We start from the raw sequence: 24872 nt of genomic DNA on the forward strand, positions 1-24872 counted from the left end.
TGGGTGCAACCAGCCAAGTGCCCTACTTTGAAGCAAATTTAATTTGTATTGTTAATGCAGATATCATTTGCTAATAAATATCAAAGTGCATAACGACATTTCTTGGTTCTAAACATTCCTACTTGAAGTTTCCTTTGTTTTCATTACATGTCGACTGATAGACTGCAATCCTGCACAGGTCTACTCAGACGTAAGCCCCAACGATTTCATCAGGACTTACTAACTCGTAAGTGTGTGCAGAACTGGAGTCTCACAGCTCTACCTAGAAAAAAGATTTTCTACCTTAAAAATGCAAAAAGAAAAAAAGCACAGAGGCTGCATGTAGACAGAAACCTGCCTTTATTTCTTCCAGAAACGTGCATTGCAGGGAGCCTATAAAAGGAATGGTGTTTGAAAACAAATTTCCTCCAAACGTAAAAGCACAGTAAAATATTACACACTGAACATTTTTAGGCTTACTAATTATTCCTAAAGCTTTGACTTCACTACCCCCTGAAAAAAAAACACAACTGTAGATGTTTGTAGGGTTTTATAAAATGTTTTATACTTTCCTATCCAGGAGCAACTTCAAGCCAAGTCAGAACCAGTGGTATCAACAGAGAGAATATTATTTTGTAAAAGCCTACATTTGGTCCTTAATTGCACTTATTTTTTGGAAGCCTGACTTGATATTCTTCTCATGGAAATATCTTGCTCGTACTAAATAGAAGAAGGTAGTATATACAGAAGGTCCTGAAAGTAAACAAGTTGGTTTCTGTGGGAAGGAATCTTTGTGGATTATGGTCTAAAATCAGGAGAAGCAGAAGTGAAATCTGGGAAACCTTCATGAAATGTCAGTGTCTGAGAACTCTAAAGATGTTTAGAGGAGTTATGTGCACAATTGAATATTAATGTATTTCCCCCTTTTTTGACCAGTAGGTGGCATACCATACATTATAATATAATATATTATAATGCATTATAATATAATTTAATTCTATTTTTCCACGTTAAGAACGTAAGAAATGGCTGTTGGATCAGGCCAATGTAGGATTGCTATATGTCCGGAATTTTAAAAAAGCTCAAAAATACATTTTTTTGCATTGACATTTCAGGAAGGAAGGAAGGAAGGAAGATGAAAGAAAGAAAGAAAGAAAGCTCAACAGGGCAAAACTAATAAAAGCTCAACCAATAACCAACAACAACAACTATCTATCAAGTTACCTCCTACTTGCATTTTCTCTAAACTAAAAAGTTCCAAATGCTGTAACCTTTCTTCATAGTGGAGTCACTCCACCCCCTTTATCACTTTGACACCCCTTTTCCAAACCTTTTCCAATTCTACAATATCCTTTTTGAGGTGAAGAAACCAAAACAATTATTTAAAGCTTCTCACTCTAGCTTTCTAGTTTCACTCTCTATTTCAGAGTTTAGATTTTCCCACACCTGAACAGCAATTGTAAAAAAAGAAAATAAAAGAACACTCATGGATTTTTTAAATCTCTCTCTCACACACACACACACAGAGAGAGAGAGAGAGAGAGAGAGAGAGAGAGAGAGAGAGACTACAAAGCATTTGGATTCAGTGATAGAACGAGAGATCTCTTAACATTTATTTTGAGTGTCATTGAAGCATGTTTACTGGTTATTTTATCTGTTATGGCCACAGGTCACTTAAAGAGTGCTTACTATAATTAGTAGCAAAGCCTTTATTGTAAACTATAAGGGATTTTTTTTCATTTCAATGCATTAATAATAATATTTTTTTAAAAAATCCTGAGGAAAAGCCCCGCATTAAGTGGAACATTTTGGGGCATGAATGGCTTTGTAAGAAATTGTTTAGTTGATCATGGGTGAGTTTATGAGATGGAAGGTCGCAGCTGATTCCCAGACAGTAAGGTGCATCTACAGTATTCAAAACAAAACATTCATTTGAAATTAGTAATCTTAGCAAATGAACAGCAGGGGGTGCTGTTGTGAAAGTCCGCCATTCCTCCCATGTCCAGTTCAATAGACAATGTGGGGAGAGATAATTAAACCAAACATCTGTAGCTGATGTGTGGCAAGTTCTCCTCATCACCACTTGGCAGAATGATATGAGCTGTGATCAAAGGTCCGCCTGACTATATGGATGCTCAGAGAGAGGGGTGGGGGCAAAGGAAGAAGAAGAGTTTGGATTTGATATTCCACTTTATCACTACCCTACTCAAAGCAGATAACAATCTCCTTTTCCTTCCTCCCAAACAACAAACACTCTGTAAGGTGAGTGAGGCTGGGATACTTCAGAGAAGTGTGACTAGCACAAGGTCACCCAGCAGCTGCATTTATGTGGAGGAGCAGGGAAGCGAACCCGGTTCACCAGATTACGAGTCCACTGCTCTTAACCAGTGCTGCCCCCCTCGACAGGAACTGAAGGTGGCATGGCAAGCACCAGGGGGACACTGGGGGGGGGGGCAGACATGAGTCCCCTCTCCCACACATTGAGTGTGAGCATCTGAACATGCCTACAGAGCACCAAGATGAGAAAACTCACTTGGGGCAGTGTCATAACTGTCAACTTTCAGATTTGAAAATAAGGGATCAGCAGCCTCACCTGTCCCGGGGACAGTCTATGGGATATCTAACAATCCGGGATAGCAGTGGGAAACAGCGCTGGAATAAGGGAATTTCCCGCAAAAAAGGGGAAGGTTGACAGCTATGGGCAATGTATCTGTCCACCTCGGTGCTGTGCTACTAGCCCGTTCCTGTCAATAGCATAGTAACGCCAGTCGTCATAAATTAAGAATAGGGTTATTGGAAAGGGTGGAAGATGGTGGAAGGAGACGGGAAGCAGGGCTGCATCATGCAGATGCGGAGGCGGCGGCTTCTTCGTAATCAAGCCTCCTAATTAAGCGGGGCCACTCCCTGCCTCCCACGGGGGGGGGGGGCTCCTGTTCCGGCCCCCACTGACCAGGATTTCGGGAGTCCTCATAAGGGAGCAGGTCCTGGAGGAAGAACTGTGAGGGGAGAGACTTCGTCAGGCAAGGCCTCCTTCCACCTGCCTTGCTCCACCCTCTAGTCTCTGCTTCTCAATTTGTATTGTATTATTTTATGTACTGTGGCTTGCCGTTGTGTTACTGATTATAGTTTAGAAATTATTTATTGGAACTGCTGAGTGGATTTCTGTTTAACTTTTATATGTTATTATTATGTAATACTATTCTAATGATTGTTGAATGTTACTTTTTTGATGTAGGTTGCCTATTTTAAAGTTTTATTATCACATTTTTATATTGCATTAGATTGTTATAAGGTGTACATTTTTTGTTTCTTCAGCTTGTAAACCGCCTGGGGTATTGTAAGATAGAAAGACGGTATACGAATTAAAAAATGGAAAAAAAGAGGAATGAATCAGGTACTGCTTGACAATGGGCAAAAAGCTTGGTTGCTGAAAATAAGGTATTTTCACAGGACAGTGGTACCTCGGGTTACATACGCTTCAGGTTACAGACTCTGCTAACCCAGAAATAGTACCTCGGGTTAAGAACTCTGCTTCAGGATGAGAACAGAAATCACGCGGTGGCAGCAGCAGGAGGCCCCATTAGCTAAAGTGGTACCTCAGGTTAAGAACAGTTTCAGGTTAAGAATGGACCTCCGGAACAAATTAAGTACTTAACCCGAGGTACCACTGTATTGGTGAACACAGTCCCATGTAGATGTTACTGTGTTTTGGTGGAATCCAGTTTGCCTATACTTTAGACTCCTTTGGCCTGGTGAGAGTGAGAATGTTTTGGCTTTGTATGCATGTCTTTTGCCAACACTCCTCACTCTGCCCCTTCTCTCCCCCATTCTTGGCCTGCTGCAAGTAGCCAGGATGTCTTCAGTTAACCATAGCTCCCCATTACTGGAAGCTATGGTTACCAGGTTTGGAACAAACCAGGATCTTAAAACCATGTTTTGAAGTTAGACCAACTTCTGGCTTGTTCCAAACCTAGTAACTGCAGTTGGGATTTAATGGTAATTGTGATTAACTGAAGATTTCTGGAATTAGTCACCGAATGCTGGGAAGGCAAGCTGTTGAACGGGCTGGCATAAGGTTTGATTCTACCTTGCTCATTAATTATTTTTTATCTTGTTCATTGATCAGAACACATTCTGTGTTGTCCACAGCTCTTGGAAGTTACCAGTATAAGCAAGCCTTAACAACTAGGTTGTTGGAATGATAATCCTATGTAAACCACTCTGAGCTCCTTGGAGAAAGGGCAGAGCCTAATTGTAATAAATAAATGACACAAGTGGTCTCTGCAGTAAACACTGTGCACATGCCAAGCAAATGCTTAATTGCTGATGGGAGTGGGGAACCTCTGCCAGTGCAAGAATCACAGCTTGTGTATTAAAAATGAACAGCGCCCAAATCTGTTGGGAAAACAGTCTCTCTAGCAATTCCCCCCCACCCTGTTTGCTTTCAGCAGTAATTCTTCAGTTGCCACAATTTATTTCATACACTGAGGAATCTCCCTTCAAAGTGGCCAAAAGAGGCGTGATTAGAGCTGACTTAACAATTATTTTAAAGGCACAAAACATTTAGGAAGCTTGTGAACTAGGAGCGTTGTTAAATTTGGGTGTGCAAGCTGTGCTGCTGGACTACAAATCCCAACAACCCTTTAGCAACATGGCCTATGGTAACAGGACAAAATACTAATAATAATAATAATAATAATAATTTATTTGTACCCCGCCCATCTGGCTTGGTTTCCCCAGCCACTCTGGGTGGCTTCCACAGAGACCAAAAACACACTAAAACGTCACACATTAAAAACTTCCCTGAACAGGGCTGCCTTAAGATGTCTTCTGAATGTTAGGTAGTTGTTTATCGCTTTGACGTCTGATGGGAGGGCGTTCCACAGGGCGGTCGCCACTACCGAGAAGGCCCTCTGCCTGGTTCCCTTTAGCTTTGCTTCTCGCAATGAGGGAACCGCCAGAAGGCCCTCGGCGCTGGACCTCAGCATCCGGGCAGAACGATGGGGGTGGAGACGCTCCTTCAGGTATACTGGGCTGAGGCCGTTTAGGGCTTTAAAGGTCAACACCAACACTTTGAATTTTGCTTGGAAACATACAAAAGCCATAGTAACAGGACAAAAGCCATTTCCTGCTACCATTTCCCCCTGCCCCAGTGTTTCCAAAAATATCCCATATTGGAATAATCTGGGTCTATGGGAATAATCTGGGTGATGCATGAAATTACAGTCATTTCTGGTCAAAAGAGATGGCTGCTTTTCTCTTAATAGATTAATCTGGATTTTACTTCCCCAGAAGTCAGAACTGAAATTAAACAAAAACTTTGTAAATAAAAAAAGAAAGGGAAGCAGAGTGAGGGGCAGCGCCAGTCAGTTTTAATATAATGAAGCCCTCAAATAGCATACTCAGCTATTAAAAACATTCTCAAGCAGAAAGCCCTTTGTGCCAATGATACTAAGACCGAGAACACTAACAATATTTTAACACTGACTGTGTGACTTAAGGCAGTTGAATGTGAGGTGCAGGTTGCTCCTGTACAAATGGTTGCCAAAGTAGAGCTGGAAAACATGACTTCACCACAGCAATACCCTTGGTACGGACGGGGAACAACCGAGCTGCGTGTCCCAATATCCGTCGGTCTGGCGCCACTATTTTAAAAAGCTATTTGTAGAACTATTTGCATCCATATATTTCTATCGTTATTTTTGGTCTTCTAGGTGTAGACTTTCTCTCCCTCCCCTCTCCCCCTTTTTTCTGGTAGCAGTGCAAGGAAAAGTGTGTGTGTCCCGCCAAAGTAATGGAAATGGCACTGCCGACTCGTTTCAACAATTTGTTTTCAATCGTTCGGAGCTCTGATCCTTTCCCAGTATATGAGTAAGAAATGGGTTTGTATGCACACTTGCTGACTTTGATTAAGCACGACGCAGAGAGCTGGCCTATCCCAACAGTTGGCAACTAGACATTTTTTTGTGTGCTTGTGCGATGTTTGAGGATGAGGGGAGACAGGCCAAGTCCTTTGCTCAGGTCCCCAGGGCTCTATCTAGGTTCCAAGGCCTACCCCTACTATGCCTCCATCACTTCCTGGTTGCCCTGGTAACAGAGGCAGCCTTTGGCAATCTCCTGTATGGAGGACTGGGTGGGGGTGGGAATCAATGAAGTCCTGCCTGGTTAACGGCCGGCTCACTTAGGCCCCATGTATCAATGGCTGCTAGACCTGATGCATATGTTCTACCTCTACTGTCAGAGGCAGTAAGTTTCTGAATAATGACAGGAGGGGAGAGTGTTATTGTGCTTCGGCCCTGCTTGCAGTATCTGGTTGATCACTGGGGGTCTGGCTGGTCACTGTGAAAACAGGATGCTCAGTGATACAGACCAGATTGGCTTCCTCATCTATATACAGTGGTACCTCGGGTTACATACGCTTCAGGTTACATACACTTCAGGTTACAGACTCCGCTAACCCAGAAATAGTATCTCGGGTTAAGAACTTTGCTTCAGGATGAGAACAGAAATCGTGCTCCAGCGGCGCAGCAGCAGCAGGAGGCCCCATTAGCTAAAGTGGTGCTTCAGGTTAAGAACAGTTTCAGGTTAAGAACGGACCTCCGGAACGAATTAAGTACTTAACCCGAGGTACCACTGTACCCTCCAACACTTCCCCCATGAAAATAGGGGCATTCTATTCCATCATCACCATCACCATCATATTATTATTATTATTATTATTATTATTATTATTATTATTATTACCCTGCCCATCTGTCTGGTTTGCCCCAGCCAGTCTGGGCTGCATCCAGCATATATAAATACACAATAAAACATTTAAAAAACCACCCTATACAGATGTCTTCTAAAGGCTGTATAGTTACTTATTTCCTTGGCTCTCCACAGGCCCTCATCATAGTGGAAGTCTTCTTCCAGCTGGGAGGGGAGGGAGGGGTCCGCCTTGGGTGTCAGGACGGAAAACCTGACTCTTTTTTTAAAAAAATGATATTTATTGAGAATTTAAAATTACAGAAAGAGAAAGAAAAAAGCAAGAAAAAAGAAAAGGAAACAAGGTATACAAAAAAAAGATTAAACAATATAAATAAACAAAAAATTTAAAAGCAAATCCAATATTCCCAAATCCTTATCTTTCATTAACTTGTTTCATCGACCTCCTCACACCTCCCTTTTTTGTATTCTAGTTATTAATTATCTCAGCAAATCCTTTCCATCTTTCACAATATTCTGTCATTAAATTACCTTAATCTATTTTAACCTTATCTTACCATAAAAAACCCTAAAGCTTAAAACTTAAATCTTATTTATACCTAATTCTTTTTAACAAAACATATTTATACATAATTCTTTTTAACATTTCTACTAAAGCCAAGTAGTTTCATTCCAACATTTTTCTAGTACTCATTAATTTTACAATGATTTTCTAAATGAATTTTTAAAACTTTCTTCCAATCTTCATCCGTTGTCTCTTCTTCCTGGTCTCGGGTTTTGTCAGTCCTTTCTGTTCCATCCATTTAGTCCATCAACCTGGTGACCTTCTATCCGAGGCTCTTAAGTTTTTTCCATGTCCCTTCTGCAGGTCTTCTTCATGTTTATACCTGCACTTTACTTTATCTTCTGCTGATCTTATTCTTAATTTCCTTCCTTTCTCTCGGGGAGACTCCAACTTGACAATATCTTTATCCCTTCTCAACAAGTCAGCCCATTCTCCATAGTCAGCACTGACATCCAAAAGATATTTAAAGGCATGTTTCAAAGTCCCTCCAAGGTTAAGGGCCCCCACAACTCCAAACTCCCCCTGGCCCAAAACCAAATCCGAGAAGTCAAAACATCCCTGCATAGGGGGGTCTATCCAACTTCCCATCTCCAAACCAAACAGTACTCCATCTCTCCAAATCTGACTTTCTCCAGGTTCAGTCGTCAGAAACAACATCTTATGTTCCTGCAAGGCCGCAGCTCTCTCCATTTCTAATACTTGAGGTTCAGCAACCACCTCCTCCTTTATCTTCTTCACAACTTGCCCTGTCAAAACACATTCCTGGACTAATTCCTGAGTGGTTTTTATATGAGTATTCACTGTTTGTCCAAATTTGCCAACTGCAACAGTCATCAAATCCATCTTCTCATGTAACTGTTCCAGTAAAGCACTTGTCTTGCAAAAAGCAAGCACTAAAGCTTCTTCTGGGCACATTCTTGTTCAAGGTCACTGTCTGGTCTCACGATCTTAATCTCTACAATTGTGGAAATCCCCAGATCGACTCCAGCAACAGTTTCCCAAGCTCCCTCTAGAGGAAACAATTTCTGTTTGTATCCGTCTTTTTTAAAAAGCAGATCCAGCAACAAAATTTCTTTCTTTTTTCAGATATTTTGTTCCTTTTAAGTGCAAAAGGGAACATTGGAATCAAAATGTTTCTCTTTTTTAACTATCTGTCAAAATACGTTTTATCCACAGTCAATGAACTTCCCCAAAACGTCTGTCTCTGACACCCCACGCCCAAGTTCAAGACGGTGGAAATTTATCTTTCTTTACTCTCTCTTCTGCAGGTTTAAACAGTCTAAAATTTCCCCCCTCTTCTCCTGCTTCCAAGGGGGGTTTAGTAATTTTAACTGATGGAAATTTAGTCCTTTACAAACGACTTTCCAGACTCTAGCTTGCAATGTCTTTGCTTCAATCTATTTACAAAAGTGGAAGGCGGACTTCCTGTTTAAACCTTCCCGCTTCAGTGCCAAATTAAGAAGTTTCATAGTCCGAGGGCCGCAAGACGATGTTGAGATTAAACAATTTTTGGCAAAAAACGGACTATCTAAATTGTCACAAGAAAATAGGACAATCCTGAATTCTAAAATAACACGACAGGAGATTGAACAAGCCATCCAGAACATGCAACTCGGCAAATCTCCAGGACCAGATGGGCTGACCTCCAAGTACTATAAGACATTAAAAGACTATTTGATACAACCCTTGATGGAGGTCAGCAATGAAATTATGGAGGGGAAGAGGGCACCGGAGTCGTGGAAGGAAGCGTTCATCACATTAATACCAAAGTCGGAAGCTGAAAAGACACAACTTAAGAACTACCGTCCCATCTCTCTTTTAAATGTGGATTACAAAATATTTGCAGACATTTTGGCAAATAGATTTTAAAAAGTTTTAAATGAAGTAATTCATAAGGACCAGGCCGGCTTTCTCCCAGGTAGACATCTGTTTGCTAATACAAGGAACATTATTGACATTTTGGAACTTTTGCAAACAGACATAAATACAAAAGCAGTTTTAATTTTTATAGACGCGGAGAAGGCCTTTGACAATATCTCCTGGAAATTTATGATGGGAAATTTAAAAGAGATGGGAGTGGGACGGGGTTTTGAGAATGGGATTGAGGCGATATATTCAGAACAGAAAGCTAAATTGATAGTTAATAATGTGGTTACAGAAGAGTTCAAAATTGAAAAAGGGACACGACAAGGTTGCCCTATTTCCCCTTTGTTATTCATTTCGGTTCTGGAAGTGCTATTGAACATGATTAGAGGGGATCGGTTGGTGGAAGGAATTCAGGTCGGTCAGAAACAATATAAATTAAAAGCTTTCGCAGATGACCTGGTTTTGACCTTGCAGAAGCCAGAGCCCAGTACGAAAAGAGTATTACAACTGATTAATGACTTTGGTCGGGTGGCTGGATTTAAACTAAATAAACAGAAAACTAAGGTTTTGGGGAAAAATCTGACTGATACAGAGTCAGAACGGTTTCAGAGTGAGACGGAACTTAATGTGGTTAAAAAAGTAAAATACCTAGGGGTAAACATAACAGTAAAAAATTTAAGTCTATTTAAGGACAATTATGAAAAATGCTGGACAGAAATTAAGAGAGACTTAGATAGTTGGTCAAAATTGAAACTTTCTTTGTTAGGCCGAATTGCTGCTATCAAGATGAATGTATTGCCAAGGATGTTGTTTTTATTTCAAACACTTCAGGTTTTGGACAAAACGGAGTGCTTTCAGAAGTGGCAGAGAGACATTTCTAAGTTTGTCTGGCAGGGCAAAAAGCCCAGAATTAAGTTTAAGATATTAACCGATGCAAAACAAAGAGGGGGCTTTGCCCTGCCAGACTTAAAGTTCTATTATGAAGCCGCAGCGTTCTGCTGGCTAAAAGACTGGCTACTTCTTGAAGACACTGATGTGTTAGATTTGGAAGGGTTTAACAACGCTTTTGGATGGCATGCATATTTATGGTATGACAAGGTTAAAGCAAATAAGGCCTTTAAGAACCATATTGTCAGAAAATCACTGTTTAATGTCTGGACAAAATATAAAGACTTGCTGGAAAATAAAACACCAAGGTGGCTTTCACCTCTGGAAGCTAAGGCCCGAAAAAGACCCAATATGGAGGCTAAATGGCCAAAATATTGGGAAATACTAGAAAAGGATGGAGACAATTGGAAATTGCAGAGTTTGGAGAAAATGAAAGACAAAGTGCGAGATTGGTTACATTACGCTCAGATTAAAGAAGTTTTTAAAAATGATAAGAAACTAGGGTTCCAGGTGGAGAAATCAAAATTAGAAACAGAATTGTTAGAACCAAAGATTAAGGTACTTTCAAGGATGTATAACTTGCTGTTGAAATGGAATACACAAGATGAAACGGTTAAATCGGCTATGATAAGGTGGGCACAGGACATTGGGCATAATATCATGTTTGAGGACTGGGAGAGGTTGTGGAGTAATGGATTGAAATTTACTGCATGTAACGCTCTGAAAGAAAATGTAATGAAAATGATTTATAGATGGTATATGACCCCAGTCAAACTTGCCAAAATTTACCACCTGTCTGATAATAAGTGTTGGAAATGTAAAGAGTGTGAGGGAACGTTCTTCCACCTCTGGTGGACTTGCCCTAAAGTGAAGGCGTTCTGGGAAATGATTTATAATGAATTGAAAAAGGTATTTAAATATACCTTCACTAAGAAACCAGAGGCTTTCCTTTTGGGTATTGTCGGCCAGGGGGTGGCAAAGAAGGACCAGACATTTTTTATGTACGCAACAACAGCAGCAAGGATACTTCTCGCAAAACACTGGAAAACTCAAGATCTACCCACACTGGAAGAATGGCAGATGCAACTGATAGACTATATGGAACTGGCTGAAATGACCGGCAGAATTCGTGACCTGGGAGAAGAGAGGATTGAGGAGGATTGGAAGAAATTTAAGAACTATTTACAAAAGCATTGTAATTTGAGTGAATGCTAAATAAGATGCTAGACTAAAATAACTGAGCACCACTAAATTTAGAAGTTTTTAAGAAAATAAGTAAGACTGTGAAAATTTAGCTCCTTTCGAGAATTATAAGATTATGAAATATAGAAGGGATATAAGAATTTAAATAAGATGATAAATTGCTGACAAAATGTTACAACGATGAAAGTGGGAGCGGGAGATGTGAGGAAGTCCAAAGAAAATGTGAAACTATGTTAAGACAAATGTTATATTGTTTATTATGTTTACTTTTATTGTAAAACCCAATAAATTGCTTTAAAAAAAAAAAAAAGAAGTTTCATAGTCCGATTTTCCGTTCTACTCATGGGCAGTTGTTTAAAATCCAATTGTTCACAGGAAAAAGTCAGCGCTCTCCGGCAACAGCAATGCGGCTTCACTCCGCGAAAAGAGCAGTCGATTCAAAGCACCGCGCCATTCACCCCACGTCGCTCCGGATCCCCGAAACCGGGTTTCCCTGCGAGTAGGGGAGGTGCAGAAGGTGCCAGCCGAATCCCACGTCCACAGGCTTCTCCCGCCTGTGGTTTTTGGTGGGTCTCCGCCTCGCCGTGGCGGTCCAGACCCTAATTTTCACGAAGCGGATTCCTCCCAATCAGAGGAAATCCGCCATTGCCGGAGGCGCTAACCCGGAAGTCCCCGGAAAACCTGACTCTTCTGCAGAAGAGGAGACGAGCAGGGGTCTCAAGTCTCCAGCCCCATGATTTAATCTGGGGTCTCCCTTGGGGTTCAGTGTTTGAACAGGGGAAGGAAGAAGACATGTACTGTATTTCTCCCGTCACGTAACAAATGGATGAACACTTTGAGGACCATGTGTATTTTGCTGCATGGAGCCCGGACAGCCCCGTGGTTTTCCACGGATCTGAGGGCAATGAAACAATCGTTGAGATGGCTAGAGCGCCGGTGGCAGATGACCCATTCTGAAGCTGACCGGACACAGGTTAGAGCTCAATGTTGAGCCTACCAAGTGGCGGTAGCAACGGCGAAGAAGACTTTCTTCACCGCCTCTATTGCATCTGCAGAAAACAGCAGCAGGAGACTTTTTCAGGTGGTTCACAATTTAGCGGAACCACCTGCATCATCGGGGCCCAGTACGGGCCACATGATCTCCTGCAATGATTTTGCAAAGTTTTTTGCAGATAAAATCGCTCAGATTCGGGAAGAGGTAGACGCCACCGTGGGAGCAGGGCCGGGGCGGGAGAGTGCTAGAGTCCTGTCTAGTCAAATTGCGTGGGATCAATTCCAATCTGTTACCTCCAAGGATGTGGACAGGCTGCTTGGACGAGTGAAAACAACCACCTGTCTCCTTGATCCTTGCCCATCCTGGCTTATAAAAGCTAGCCGGGAAGGACTGGGCGATGGGCTTCGTGGGGTGGTGAATGCTTCCCTCCATGAGAGAGCCTTCCCAGATCCGCTGAAAGAGGCGGTTATTAAACCGCTTCTTAAAAAAAACCATCTTTAGATGTGGCCACAATGGCTAACTATCGCCCAGTCTCAAATCTTCCATTCTTGGGCAAGGTGATTGAGCGAGTGGTTGCTGAACAACTCCAGGCACGCCTGGAAGAAGCGGACCATTTGGATCCCTTCCAGTCGGGATTCAGGCCTCATCACGGGGCTGAAACTGCCTTGGTCGCACTGGTTGATGATCTCCGGCGGGCTAGGGACAAAGGTCAGAGCTGTTTCCTAGTTCTGCTGGATCTCTCAGCGGCGTTTGATACCATTGACCATAACATCCTTCTGGACCGTCTTGAGGGGCTGGGAGCTGGGGGCACTGTCATACAATGGTTCCGCTCCTTCCTCCTGGGCCGTGTTCAGAAAGTGGGGGGGGGGTGAGTGTTCAGACCCCTGGGCTCTCACTTGTGGGGTGCCTCAGGGTTCTGTCCTCTCCCCCATGCTTTTCAACATCTACATGCAGCCACTGGGAGAGATCATCAGGGGGTTTGGGCTGGGTGTTCATCAGTATGTGGATGATACCCAGCTCTACCTCTCTTTTAAATCAGAACCAGTGAAGGCGATGACGGTCCTGTGTGAGTGTCTGGAGGCGGTTGGAGGATGGATGGCAGCTAACAGATTGAGATTGAATCCTGACAAGACAGAAGTACTGTTTCTGGGGGACAGAAGGCGGGCAAGTGTGGAGGATTCCCTGGTCCTGAATGGGGTAACTGTGCCCCTGAAAGACCAGGTGCGCAGCCTGGGAGTCATTTTGGACTCACAGCTGTCCATGGAGGCACAGGTTAAATCCGTGTCCAGGGCAGCTGTGTACCAGCTCCATCTGGTATGCAGGCTGAGACCCTATCTGCCTGCGGACTGCCTCACCAGAGTGGTGCATGCTCTGGTTATCTCCCGCTTGGACTACTGCAATGCGCTCTACGTGGGGCTACCTTTGAAGGTGACCCGGAAACTACAACTAATCCAGAACGCAGCAGCCAGACTGGTGACTGGGAGCGGCCGCTGAGACCATATAACACCGGTCTTGAAAGACCTACATTGGCTCCCAGTACGTTTCCGAGCACAATTCAAAGTGTTGGTGCTGATCTTTAAAGCCCTAAACGGCCTCGGTCCAGTATACCTGAAGGAGCGTCTCCACCCCCATCATTCTACCCAGACACTAAGGTCCAGCACTGAGGGCCTTCTGGCGGTTCCCTCACTGCAAGAAGCCAAGTTACAGGGAACCAGGCAGAGGGCCTTCTCGGTAGTGGCGCCCTCCCTGTGGAACGCCCTCCCACCAGATGTCAAAGAGAACAGCAACTACCAGACTTTTAGAAGACATCTGAAGGCAGCCCTGTTTAGGGAAGCTTTTAATGTTTGATGTATCACAGTATTTTAATATTCTTTTGGAAGCCGCCCAGAGTGGCTGGGGAAGCCCAGCCAGATGGGCGTGGTATAAATAATGAATTATTGTTATTATTATTATTATCATTATTATTATTATTATTATTGCTGTCTGCTTCTATGGCATTTTTGCGATTTAAATCTTTGGAGGCTCTTTTCAGGCTCTTTGGGAAAAGCAGTTAATAAATGTAATTAATCATAGTAAGGATAATGATAATTCAATGGGCTCAAGATCCTTTGCTCCACTTTCCACATAGGACAGCAAGTGGCTCATTCTGGCTACTCCTGATCAGGGCCAGGAAAACCCCCTGGCCACTCACCCAGTGTTATAATGCTGAATTACCCTGCTACGGGACTCCAACTCCCCTCCTCTCCCTGCCCCCTGGACCTGCTGTCTGGGGCTGATGAGACTTGGGAAACTAATTCAAGACCCTGGAAATGTAGCTGAGGAAGAAAGCACCCAAGGGTGCAAGGTGGGAGCCCTGCAGAGGTGGGGTGTGTATTTTAGGGTTGAGTGAAAAATGATCTCCCAGAATTCCTCATTCTATTTGTGGGTGGTGAAATTGGGGGTGGGGGAGTATTCTCCTGAATATTTGGGATGGGGGGGGGTGGTAATTCTGTTTCAATTTAGATGGTGACAAAAAAGGAACGTAAGAAAATTCATCAGAAAACTCTCTGGGAAAGTTGCTGGCTCATGTAACACCCAGAATGGGATTTAGAAAGTTCAAATAACCAAGGTCCTTGGTCCAAGGAGCGTCTTAAAAACTGGGCATGTGGTGGGGGCACGAATCTTCAGGATGTCTCCCCTCTTTCCCATAACTTTACCTTCTGCGCAACCAGCAGCACTTTATGCAACAAGTCTGGAAAACCAGAAAGCTCCAGAAAGTCGGTCAATCCATCTGAACCGCTTTCAACACAAGAACAGAAGAATGGCTGCTCTCTGGCTGCTAACTGCTCCAACTGACTGGGCTTTCAGCTTTCAAGAAACTCACCTGGCCTCCTAGGAAACAAAACATTCCCCAGGATTCCACAGCTGGTTGTGAGGTCAGAGCCTGGCCAAGGACTGCAGCCAATGGGCTCTGGGCTCCAGGAACACTCTCTCTGCCAGGCCCAGGGCAACTTCAGGCAGCTGCCAAGCGTCTAGCCCACCCCTGCATTGACCCCCAAGCAGAAGGCTCAGGCAGCTGGATCTAGGCTCCGAGTTCCCCCAATCCTTCCAACTTTGCACCCCTCTGGAGAATCGAAGGAAATAAGGCCATGACTGTGGACCAATATCTGGCACCTCCTTTAAACCCACCTGTTTGCCCAGGAGTTGGTTGGCTTGTGGTCCATCATTTGGTCATGGTGTATCATATGTTCCAGTGGGTTGAATGTTCTTTTAAAGGTTTTTTGCCCCCCCTTCATTGTACAGTGGTACCTCGGGTTACAGACGCTTCAGGTTACAGACGCTTCAGGTTACAGACTCCGCTAACCCAGAAATAGTACCTCGGGTTAAGAACTTTGCTTCAGGATGAAAACAGAAACCATGCTTATTTTTGGGTGCGGCTTATATTCGGACCAATTCGGTAATAAGCCTAATACTTTTTGTCTCCTTACTTGCATCTTGTTGGCTACAAACCGCAGGCATATTCTGCAACCGGGAACCCTTGCAGAACTCTCAAGATGGGTATAAGAATGGGCAGTATCCATTATTGCAGTTCGTTGCCATCTGGACAAACCAGAGCCTCAAAAAGCATGAATGGGGTGGGGGGGAGGGACACTGAGTGGACAGAGCAGGATAGCTGGGAAGCTGAGTTCCTGAGAAACAAAACAGCTGGCTGTGAAGCCAATCTTCTACAGCTCTAGGGGCTGTTAAACAACGTGGTTAGCCACAGATTGTCTTATGGAAACAAGTTTCTGTGCGTGTGTGTGTGAGTCTGAGAGAGAGACAGAGAGATTTTAGTGGATGGGATTGGAAAGGAACAGGGTGCATAAGGGCGACATGCCTAATAAAAATACATGCTCCACGATTAATGTTCTGTTGCTTTTTGCTAGTAACATATTTCCCCTTTTCTTTAAAATACTCTCCAAGACTTCAGATGAACTTTTCAGCACAGCATTATGGGGAGGGAAAGAAGGTGGTGGTAGTAGTTTTGGTGCTTATTTTTCTCCTTACCTTTTATTGGACATTGCAATGTAATGCTCGCTCCTGTTCTTGCCAGAATTGTACCTCCAACAGTTGCAGAAAAGTTCCGAAGCTCAAAATTTGTGATGTTTGTTACAGAAAACAGTATGGTAGGAGCCTCTGCAAAGGACAGAATAGGGCAAGGGGAGCGAGAAGAAACAATCATTAACTAGTCTGAGAATTCGGACTCTTAAGTCGCACTCAGGTGTGACCAAGAAACAATGTAATAAGGGAGGGGCTATGCAGATGGGAGCTCTACACTGGTGGGAGTTGGGGACATGGGTGGCAAAGGGACGCGGGTGGTGCTGTGGGTTAAACCACAGAGCCTAGGACTTGTCGATCAGAAAGTTTGAATCCCCGCGATGGGGTGAGCCCCCACTGTTCGGTCCCTGCTCCTGCCAACCTAGCAGTTTGAAAGCACGTCAAAGTGAAAGTAGATAAATAGGTACCACTCCGGCGGGAAGGTAAACGGTGTTTCCGTGCGCTGCTCTGGTTTCGCCAGAAGCAGCTTAGTCATGGTGGCCACATGACCCGCAAGCTCTCTGCAGACAAACGCCGGCTCCCTTGGCCTATAGAGCAAGATGAGCGTGCAACCCCAGAGTCATCCACGACTGAACCTAACAGTCAGGGGTACCTTTACCTTTACCTTTATGCAGATGGGAGCTCTACACTGGTGGGAGTTGCCCATGTCTTACTTTGCTCTTCTTCATTACTACCATTTCTTCATTACCTCTTACCTGTTAGTCCCCATCAGTTACCTCTCTCAGCAGTCGTGTTTACCTATCCAAGTAAACTCCACTTACCGGCACCTGTTCTGGCCCCTGGGTGAGCTAGTTTTTTACATCATTCAATTTTTGTATCATTTCACATGGCTAGAGGAGTTCCCAAACAATTAACAGGGACAATAACATGCAAATATAGTGTGGAAACACATTAAAATAAAAGAAATATATGGAAAGTTTTAAAATGTTTTTATATATTCTAAATGCTTTGAAATGTTTGGAGTTGGATTTTAAAATGTTTTGAAACACTTTAAGCATGTTTTGTTTTGTTTTAAATTGAATTGTTTTTAACCTTCTGGTGTTTGTTGTCCGGGGCTCTGTTGGAAGGAAGGGCAGGATATATATGGCAGGATATATATATATCACCAACAACATTAAAAATGCCCATATAAATCACCAAAAATCAATGACCAAAAACGTCAGACCATTAGTTCTGTTCAAATGTCCAAGAGAATAAAAACATCTTCACCCGGCCTTTTGCATGAAATAAAAACAAATAAACAAATAAATACATGCTGTTTGGGAGGGGAAACAGAAAAAGAAATGGGACAATTGTTCATGGTAAAGAAAGTGGGAAAGCAATTAAATTAAATGCTACCTGAATAAAACAGAGTAGAAGATTCTGTGTCAGAACCAAAGTCATTCTCCACCATGCAGCGATACACACCCATTTCTTTCCTGGTGGGGTTCAAAATTTGGATTTTCCCACTGTCTTCCAAAACAACTCTGCAGAAGGTTTAAGGAATAGACAAGATTTAACTAGAGACGAGCAAAATTCATTTCGTTCAACACTGGCCTGCTTTGCATTTCATACTAAGCCAAACTCCCAGGTCATTCTGCTGCTGCACCCAAGGTGTATCCTATAGTTTATACCTAGCTCATGGTTTGCCCAGGTCATTGGTAGGGGCATCAGAGAATTCCAACAAACTCTGATATTGCTGAGGTTCACTTATTTCTCCAAGCATCAAAATGGAAATCAATCCGGTTGTGGTTGTTTTCTGTCTGCAACCAATATGAAATTGATCACAGGGTGGGATAAGGTAATGACAACATAACTTACGTTGCTAGTTACACGTAAGTTATGTAATTTTGCTGCAGGGGACCGTGAGATGAGCGACATAGTTTTGGATGGAAGATGAACTGCAGCAGAATAGAAACAGCGCTGAATGAAATAAAGGGACAGTAGAATGAAAAAGATGCCTCTTTACATCCTTAAGTCATTGGAGAACAACAGTGGGGCAAGTCTGCATTGTGGGCGTCCCATAGGCATCTAGTTGCCTACTGTGGGAAACAGGATGCTGAGCTAGATAGGCCTTTGGCATGATGCAGAAAGTATGAGGCAGACTAGTATCAAGCCATGGGACGCGGGTGGCGCTGTGGGTTAAACCACAGAGCCTAGAACTTGCCGATCAGAAGGTCGGCGGTTCGAATCCCTGCAACAGGGTGAGCTCCCGTTGCTCGGTCCCTGCTCCTGCCCACCTAGCAGTTCAAAAGCATGTCAAAGTGCAAGTAGATAAATAGGTACCGCTCCAGTGGGAAGGTAAACGGCATTTCTGTGCGCTGCTCTGGTTTGCCAGAAGTGGCTTAGTCATGCTGGCCACATGACCCGGAAGCTGTACGCCGGCTCCCTCGGCCAATAAAGCGAGATGAGCGCTGCAATCCCAGAGTCGGTCACGACTGGACCTAATGGTCAGGGGTCCCTTTACCTTTACTAGTATCAAGCCAATTCTATAGCATCAAGCTCAAGGAGAACACATGCGTTGCTTTCTGTGTGTATCCTGTTCCCCTACAGGTAAATCTTCCTGGGCTTCTCTTTTCTAACTCTACATCGGCCAAAAAGCACCAACTAGGTTTGCATTTCTTCACAATTCTGAGGTTCATGAATATCATACTCTGTTGAGTAAACAATAGGTCAAATTAATCTCCCATTCCTACTGTATTTAGCTGTGTGCCATTAACACAGCTGGGTTTGCAGTGGACTCTAATTTTGAAAATGTCGATGGCTACCTTCTCAACAGACTCTGATGCCCAAAATGAATGCTAATGCAGTAAAATGAGTAAGGAGGAGGGATTTTCACAGCTGATTCCTTTTTTATACTGTAATTATTTGACAGTGATATCACATGACTTACTGAGAAAAACCACAAAAAAGCATGGATTCCCTTTTACTTACTTCTCAAAGGACTTTAACTCCATTCCATCTTTCGTCCATGTATACTTAGGGTTGCTAACACCGACAGTTTCACAAAGCAAATGTATAACACGGGTGTCCTTTGTCAAAAAGACCATACTCCCAATATGTACGGTTTCCGTTCTGTTCCAAAGAATCTTGGCCCCTTCTTTGCGCCTCACAATAACTGGAGCTTTTTGGCTCATCGTCGATGCATTGCCTTGGGGTTTTGTGCTGAGATTATCAGGCACATCTGCAGATTTGCCAGGTTTCCTGGAAGGCGGCTTTTTGCCCTGAGGCTCCTTCTGTATATCAGAAGCAGAATGCGGTGGTTTGGACAACTCGGCAATCAACTGGTAGACGAGCTGGGAAGCCAGTTCATCATTGACCTCTCCAGCCTCGACAAGGTGACTCAAATTCTTTATCAGCTCCTCGAAATGTACGGTATCCATACTGTAGGCACCGGGGAGAACCACTGCCTCCAGCCGCTTATTTTTGAATTCACGAGAGCCACGTTCTTCTGCTGAATTTCTCGTGTGAGTTTCCAGGTGTCGCAGAAAAGGCTGGTCGTTCACCTGCCCGTCGCCCAGATACTGCTCGCTCTTCTGGCTCCACAGTTGCCACATCTGACTCATTTTGTGCCACTTCGCTCCAAAGCTGTTGGCCTCGTTGCGCTCTGTGCTGCCGCTCTCACCTGTGTGCTTACCAAAAGCGGGCGGTTCTATCAGCTTGTTGTCTGTGCCGATGAGCTTAAGGACAAACGTCTCCTGCGCCGAGCCTGCAATACACTTGTACACCCCGATATCCGAAGCCTCAAGACTGCTGACCTTGAGCGATCCCGATTTAGTGACGCCAAGTCGCTTAGAGATCTGGAGGTGCTGCCCGTCTTTCTCCCATTGGATAAGCGACTTTTGGAACCTCCGGACGGGGCACTTAATGACAACAGATGTTTTCGGAAGCAGGTAAGCTCGGCTTCCGATAGTAAAATTTATGCGCTTCTCTTGCCTTGTTTGTATGTAGACTCTGTGGATGCTGAGGATCTGTGGTCCAAGGGAAGCATATTTCCCAAAAAGTTTAGGTTTCATCTCTGAAATGATAAAGTCATAGTGGGGGTGGGTGGAGGTGGGGCGACACATTTGACCAGTTTCTTTCCCATCGATGTTTGTTTCATTTCTGCAAACCTCATTTACCCAGAAGTGCTTCCAGTCATTGTTTGTCTCAACAGAATATTGAACTTGGTAGATCGATATCCTAATCCCCAGCAAACTTGCTGTATTTTCCCATGTATAAGACGAGGTTTCCCCCCAAATTTTTAAAGTTTAAAATTGGGGGTAGTCTTATACACGGAACGCTGCAATTAAATACAGTAGTACCTCGGGTTACATGCGCTTCAGGTTACAGACTCCGCTAACCCAGAAATAGTACCTCGGGTTAAGAACTTTGCTTCAGGATGAGAACAGAAATCGTGCTCCGGCAGTGCGGCAGCAGCAGGAGGCTCCATTAGCTAAAGTGGTGCTTCAGGGTAAGAACAGTTTCAGGTTAAGAACGGACCTCCAGAATGAATTAAGTACTTAAAACCGAGGTACCACTGTATACAAATAAATACCGTACATGCTGCCATACATGCTCTGGCTGTTGCAGCTCCTCACAGGAGAGGGGTGCACTGAGGGACCTCCAGAGTCTGCCCACCCCCTCCCACTCAGCTGCCCTACAACTGGGGGGGGGGAGGCAGTGCTGAGCCTGCGCACGCCCAAGGGGCAGAGTGCAGTTCGCTCCCCTGGATGTTTGAGAGTGGAGCAGAAAAAAAATTATTTGACTTCTACAGTTCCCGGCCGTCGGGGACACTCTCGTTCACACTCTCCCTCATGCTCAGCTGCCTGGCTCCGCCGCCGCTCCAGTTGGCTGAGGGGATTGAAGTCATCTCCCTCCTCCATGCCTTGCCCAGCAGAGAAACTGCACGCCTTGCACCCCTCCTGGGCAACGGTGCGCCACCCGCCCGCGCCCCCGAGCCTCCCCCGATCTCCTGCCCCCTTCCCCCTTCATTTTGACAGATTGGGGGAAGCAGTGAACCATATGTTTCCACCCATCACCCGTCCCTAGAAAAACATGAGGGGTGGGAAGATAGTTCTTCTAGCTGTAGGGCGGCTGAATGGGAGGGGGCAGCCAGACTATGGAGGCCCCGCGGTGTGCCCCACCCCTCCCTGCAAGGAGCTCAGTGATGGCACCCAGGGCAGGCTGACAGGAGCAGCCGCAATTACACAGCTTGCCTCACTGTTTTACGTTTTAAATATTTCTTTCTTAATTTTGGGCTCAAAACATAGGGGTTGCCTTATACACGGGGGCGTCTTATAGATGGAAAAATACAGTACTTAGAATCAAGTCTCGCTAATTTCCACGGGATTTACTTCTAAGTGAGAATTGCACCATAAGACTCAAATATCAGTTCACATCTGGAGTATCTGAAGATCTTTGTATATTCATCTGTGATTTGGGCAAAAAACAGTAACATGTGTAGGAAGCTAGCTTTCTTCATACAGGGAGTTTTAAAACAGCAGCAACAGCATGGAAGCACATTAGGAAACACTGTGCCCCCACATGCCTTCTGAATTGAGAATTTCCCCTTTCCCCTCTATTTCATAAAGCCGCTGGTGTGTTTTGTGACATCAGTAGCTATTAAATACGTGCCTTCATCTCAGACCTATTTGCATGCTCAGCAACCAACACAACTCAGACCAAGTTTTCCATGCTTAACAGACTTGGAAATAAAGGACCAAATATGAACATGGGCATGCAGTGATGAGTAATAACCAGCACAGTTACCTGCCAGAAATGAAAGTGGGGGACAGTTCAGAATGTGGGAAGCTAGGGATGAAAATGAGCACCGAGAGACAGAGCGGGAAGCAAGGAGCCAAAGCATGCAAAGGTAGGCAAAGCAATCTGGGAAAGTAAACTGGGACTCACTTTCCCTCATCCACTCATCTGCTATATACTTTTATTGCCACATTTCCACATGCATTCCCACTACTGACTGGGAATCTCTCTAGTGAATTAATGTCTTGGCTGGTCAGTTATGGCCAATGAGGACAACAGCTGATTTAAGGCTTGTGTATTTATCAAGCCGCAGTCAGCTGTTTCATTTCTGCACAAGAAATAAATTGCCTCAGGTTCTGAGTTTATTGAAAGAAGTGCACTTTATCATAATAACGATGCAGTTCAAAATATTTGTCTCAATGGAAATGCTCCAGCATTTAAGTTGTCCCCATTTCCATTTCCAAAAGTCCAGAATGCATGGAGAGCAAGTGTGACTTAAAAATTAAAACATGTTTTAGCTGTCCTGGGCTTACTCCAAACTATTCCAACCAAGTATCAATGCGATACATAGCTATGAATATGCATGAAAGCATCTAAACGGCAAAGCTGCTTGGTCATTCTCCTCCCACCCTTCATCCCTTTATTTTAAAGACAGACTGGGCTGGATTTTTTCTCTTTGGCAAAGCAGGGCCATGTCAGTCGGTAGGTCTACTGCATTTGCACAGGTGGCTTGTATGAGAGAAAGAAAAACACATTCCATTTGGGAAGCAGAAGGACAGGTATTAGGTCTATATTCTGTGTTGGCAGGTGCGTTGTAATGCCCCATAAAACAACCACTTCTCAACATCTTTGGAAGAGGCTGTGCTTTGCTCCTCGCTGCCATCCCAGGTGTGGTTGGCAGTGATGTGGAACACAGAAAATCTCAGTTGTAACTCCAGAGTTGTGGAACGAGGTAGCTTGACACCAGATAAGTAGTTTTGTCCAGCTCACCCTGCAGAACTTCCATGGGTTCGGGCAAAAAAGGCCTTTTCTCCCTCAGAGTGTATTTTTTCTCCTTTTTCCAGTTACATTTCATTAAATTTTAAAAAAAATCACCTATACATTCCAATACACAATATTTTTTCTTTTGTTTTATCAACTTCCCACCCTGTTTTCCTGGGTGTTTTTTTAATTGCTTCCCCTTGCTACACCCTGTCTTCTCTGTCTTAAAACCACAATACCTCTAATTTCTTCTGTGGCTCATAGTTTAAATTCTGCTCACAAACTCATCATACTATAATACTTCTGTAAATAGTCCGAAAAAGGCTTCCATTCTTCCACAAAACAATCACCATTAAGTTCTCTTATTTTTGCTGTTAACTTTGCCAATTCCACAAAGCACATTTTTTTCCTTTAAAGTGGCGGAAGCGCAGCAACTGTGCTCTGTATAGGGACGGGCGAACAGATCGATTCCGGTTCCCCATTTTCTAATCTTAAATTTGGTTCTCCACATTCGCACATCAGCTTGCAATTTTTTTAAAAAAAAACATGTCCTTGTGAAAATTCACCAGCATTTTAGTGCAGATTTCCCCTAATATACATATCTTTGTAAAGCAGTCCCCCTCCCTAATATAACACATTTTTATATTTTACTTTTGTTAATGCATAATATCTCCTCTACCCTAGTGTATGCCTCATTGTATATATTACTTGGCTAGATAAGTGCATTGCCAAGATTTGGAGAAGTGCAAATTCTGAGGAACAGCTGTGTTTCAGTTTTCGTGTATGGTTTGCAAATTGGGTGTGCTGGCCTTTAAATTTGAACTGAATTCATTTCTCCCCCTTTCCCTAACTCTGGATCAAGACCAGGAACTTGGGAGCTTTTTTTTTTTTTTTAATGCTTCTAATATAACTGTGGGATGCGGGTGGCGATGTGGGTTAAACCACAGAGCCTAGGACTTGCCGATCAGAAGGTCGGCGGTTCGAATCCCCACGACAGGGTGAGCTCCAGTTGCTCGGTCCCAGCTCCTGCCAACCTAGCAGTTCGAAAGCACGTCAAAGTGCAAGTAAATAGGTACCACTCCAGCGGGAAGGTAAATGGTGTTTCTGTGCGCTGCTCTGGTTCGCCAGAAGCGGCTTAGTCATGCTGGCCACATGACCTGGAAGCTGTACGCTGGCTCCCTCGGCCAATAAAGCGAGATGAGCGCCACAACCCCAGAGTCGGCCATGACTGGACCTAATGCTCAGGGGTCCCTTTACCCTTTACCTTTAATATGACTATGATGTGAGACTTATTGTTCCCTCTGGCACATCATTACCTACTCGCAGCACCTCTCTAGGGTTTCAGACAAGGTTCTCTCCAAGCCCTACCTGGAGATGCCAGGGATCGAACCTGGGACTTCCTGCATGCCAGGCAGATGCTCTACCACTGAGCTATGGTCCTTCCTTTCCCCTAGAGGTCCTTGTGTCCACTAAGCTACAGGCATTTTGACAGGCTGTTAAGACTGTTTTACTCCACCAGGCCTTTGGCCCTGATTGGTTGATTGTCTGCTCTTCAGGGTTTTTTTTTTAAACAACAACAACACATGACTGAGCGATTTCCATCTGGTTTTGCTCGTTCTTATTCTATTTTATTTTTTTCAGTACGTCCTTTTACCTGTTTTTAACTTTGCGAGCTGCTCTGAAAGCTGACAGTCAGGAAAAATATAAAAATATATGCAAATCAATAGGCAAATCACTGGGGTTTTGCAGAGGAATGAATTAATACAGTACAATGGCATGTAGCAATGATGTCATGGGACAGATCCTTGGCACAGCAAATCAGTAACTCTGCTGACTTTTACAGAGCTATAACTCAGGACTGGTCTGACTAGGTAAGCGACTCAAGTGGTT

At 43.9% G+C, this 24872-nt stretch overlaps 1 protein-coding gene across 2 annotated transcripts in view; it reads right to left on the reverse strand.

Annotated features, from left to right (window-relative positions):
- The window catches only part of ADAMTSL3 (ADAMTS like 3), a 275775-nt gene that overhangs the window by 29591 nt on the left and 221312 nt on the right, over positions 1–24872 (reverse strand). For both annotated transcript variants that reach the window (XM_080980240.1, XM_080980241.1), the window contains 3 exons: positions 19194–20277; positions 17619–17746; positions 16230–16358 (listed from right to left, as the gene is read on the reverse strand). In XM_080980240.1, the coding sequence (XP_080836366.1) occupies positions 16230–16358; positions 17619–17746; positions 19194–20277 (1341 nt within the window). The remainder of the gene's footprint in view (positions 1–16229; positions 16359–17618; positions 17747–19193; positions 20278–24872) is intronic.

The sequence above is a fragment of the Podarcis pityusensis genome (genome assembly GCF_964106645.2).
Source record: "Podarcis pityusensis genome assembly, chromosome: 14".
Taxonomy (NCBI): Eukaryota; Metazoa; Chordata; class Lepidosauria; order Squamata; family Lacertidae; genus Podarcis; species Podarcis pityusensis.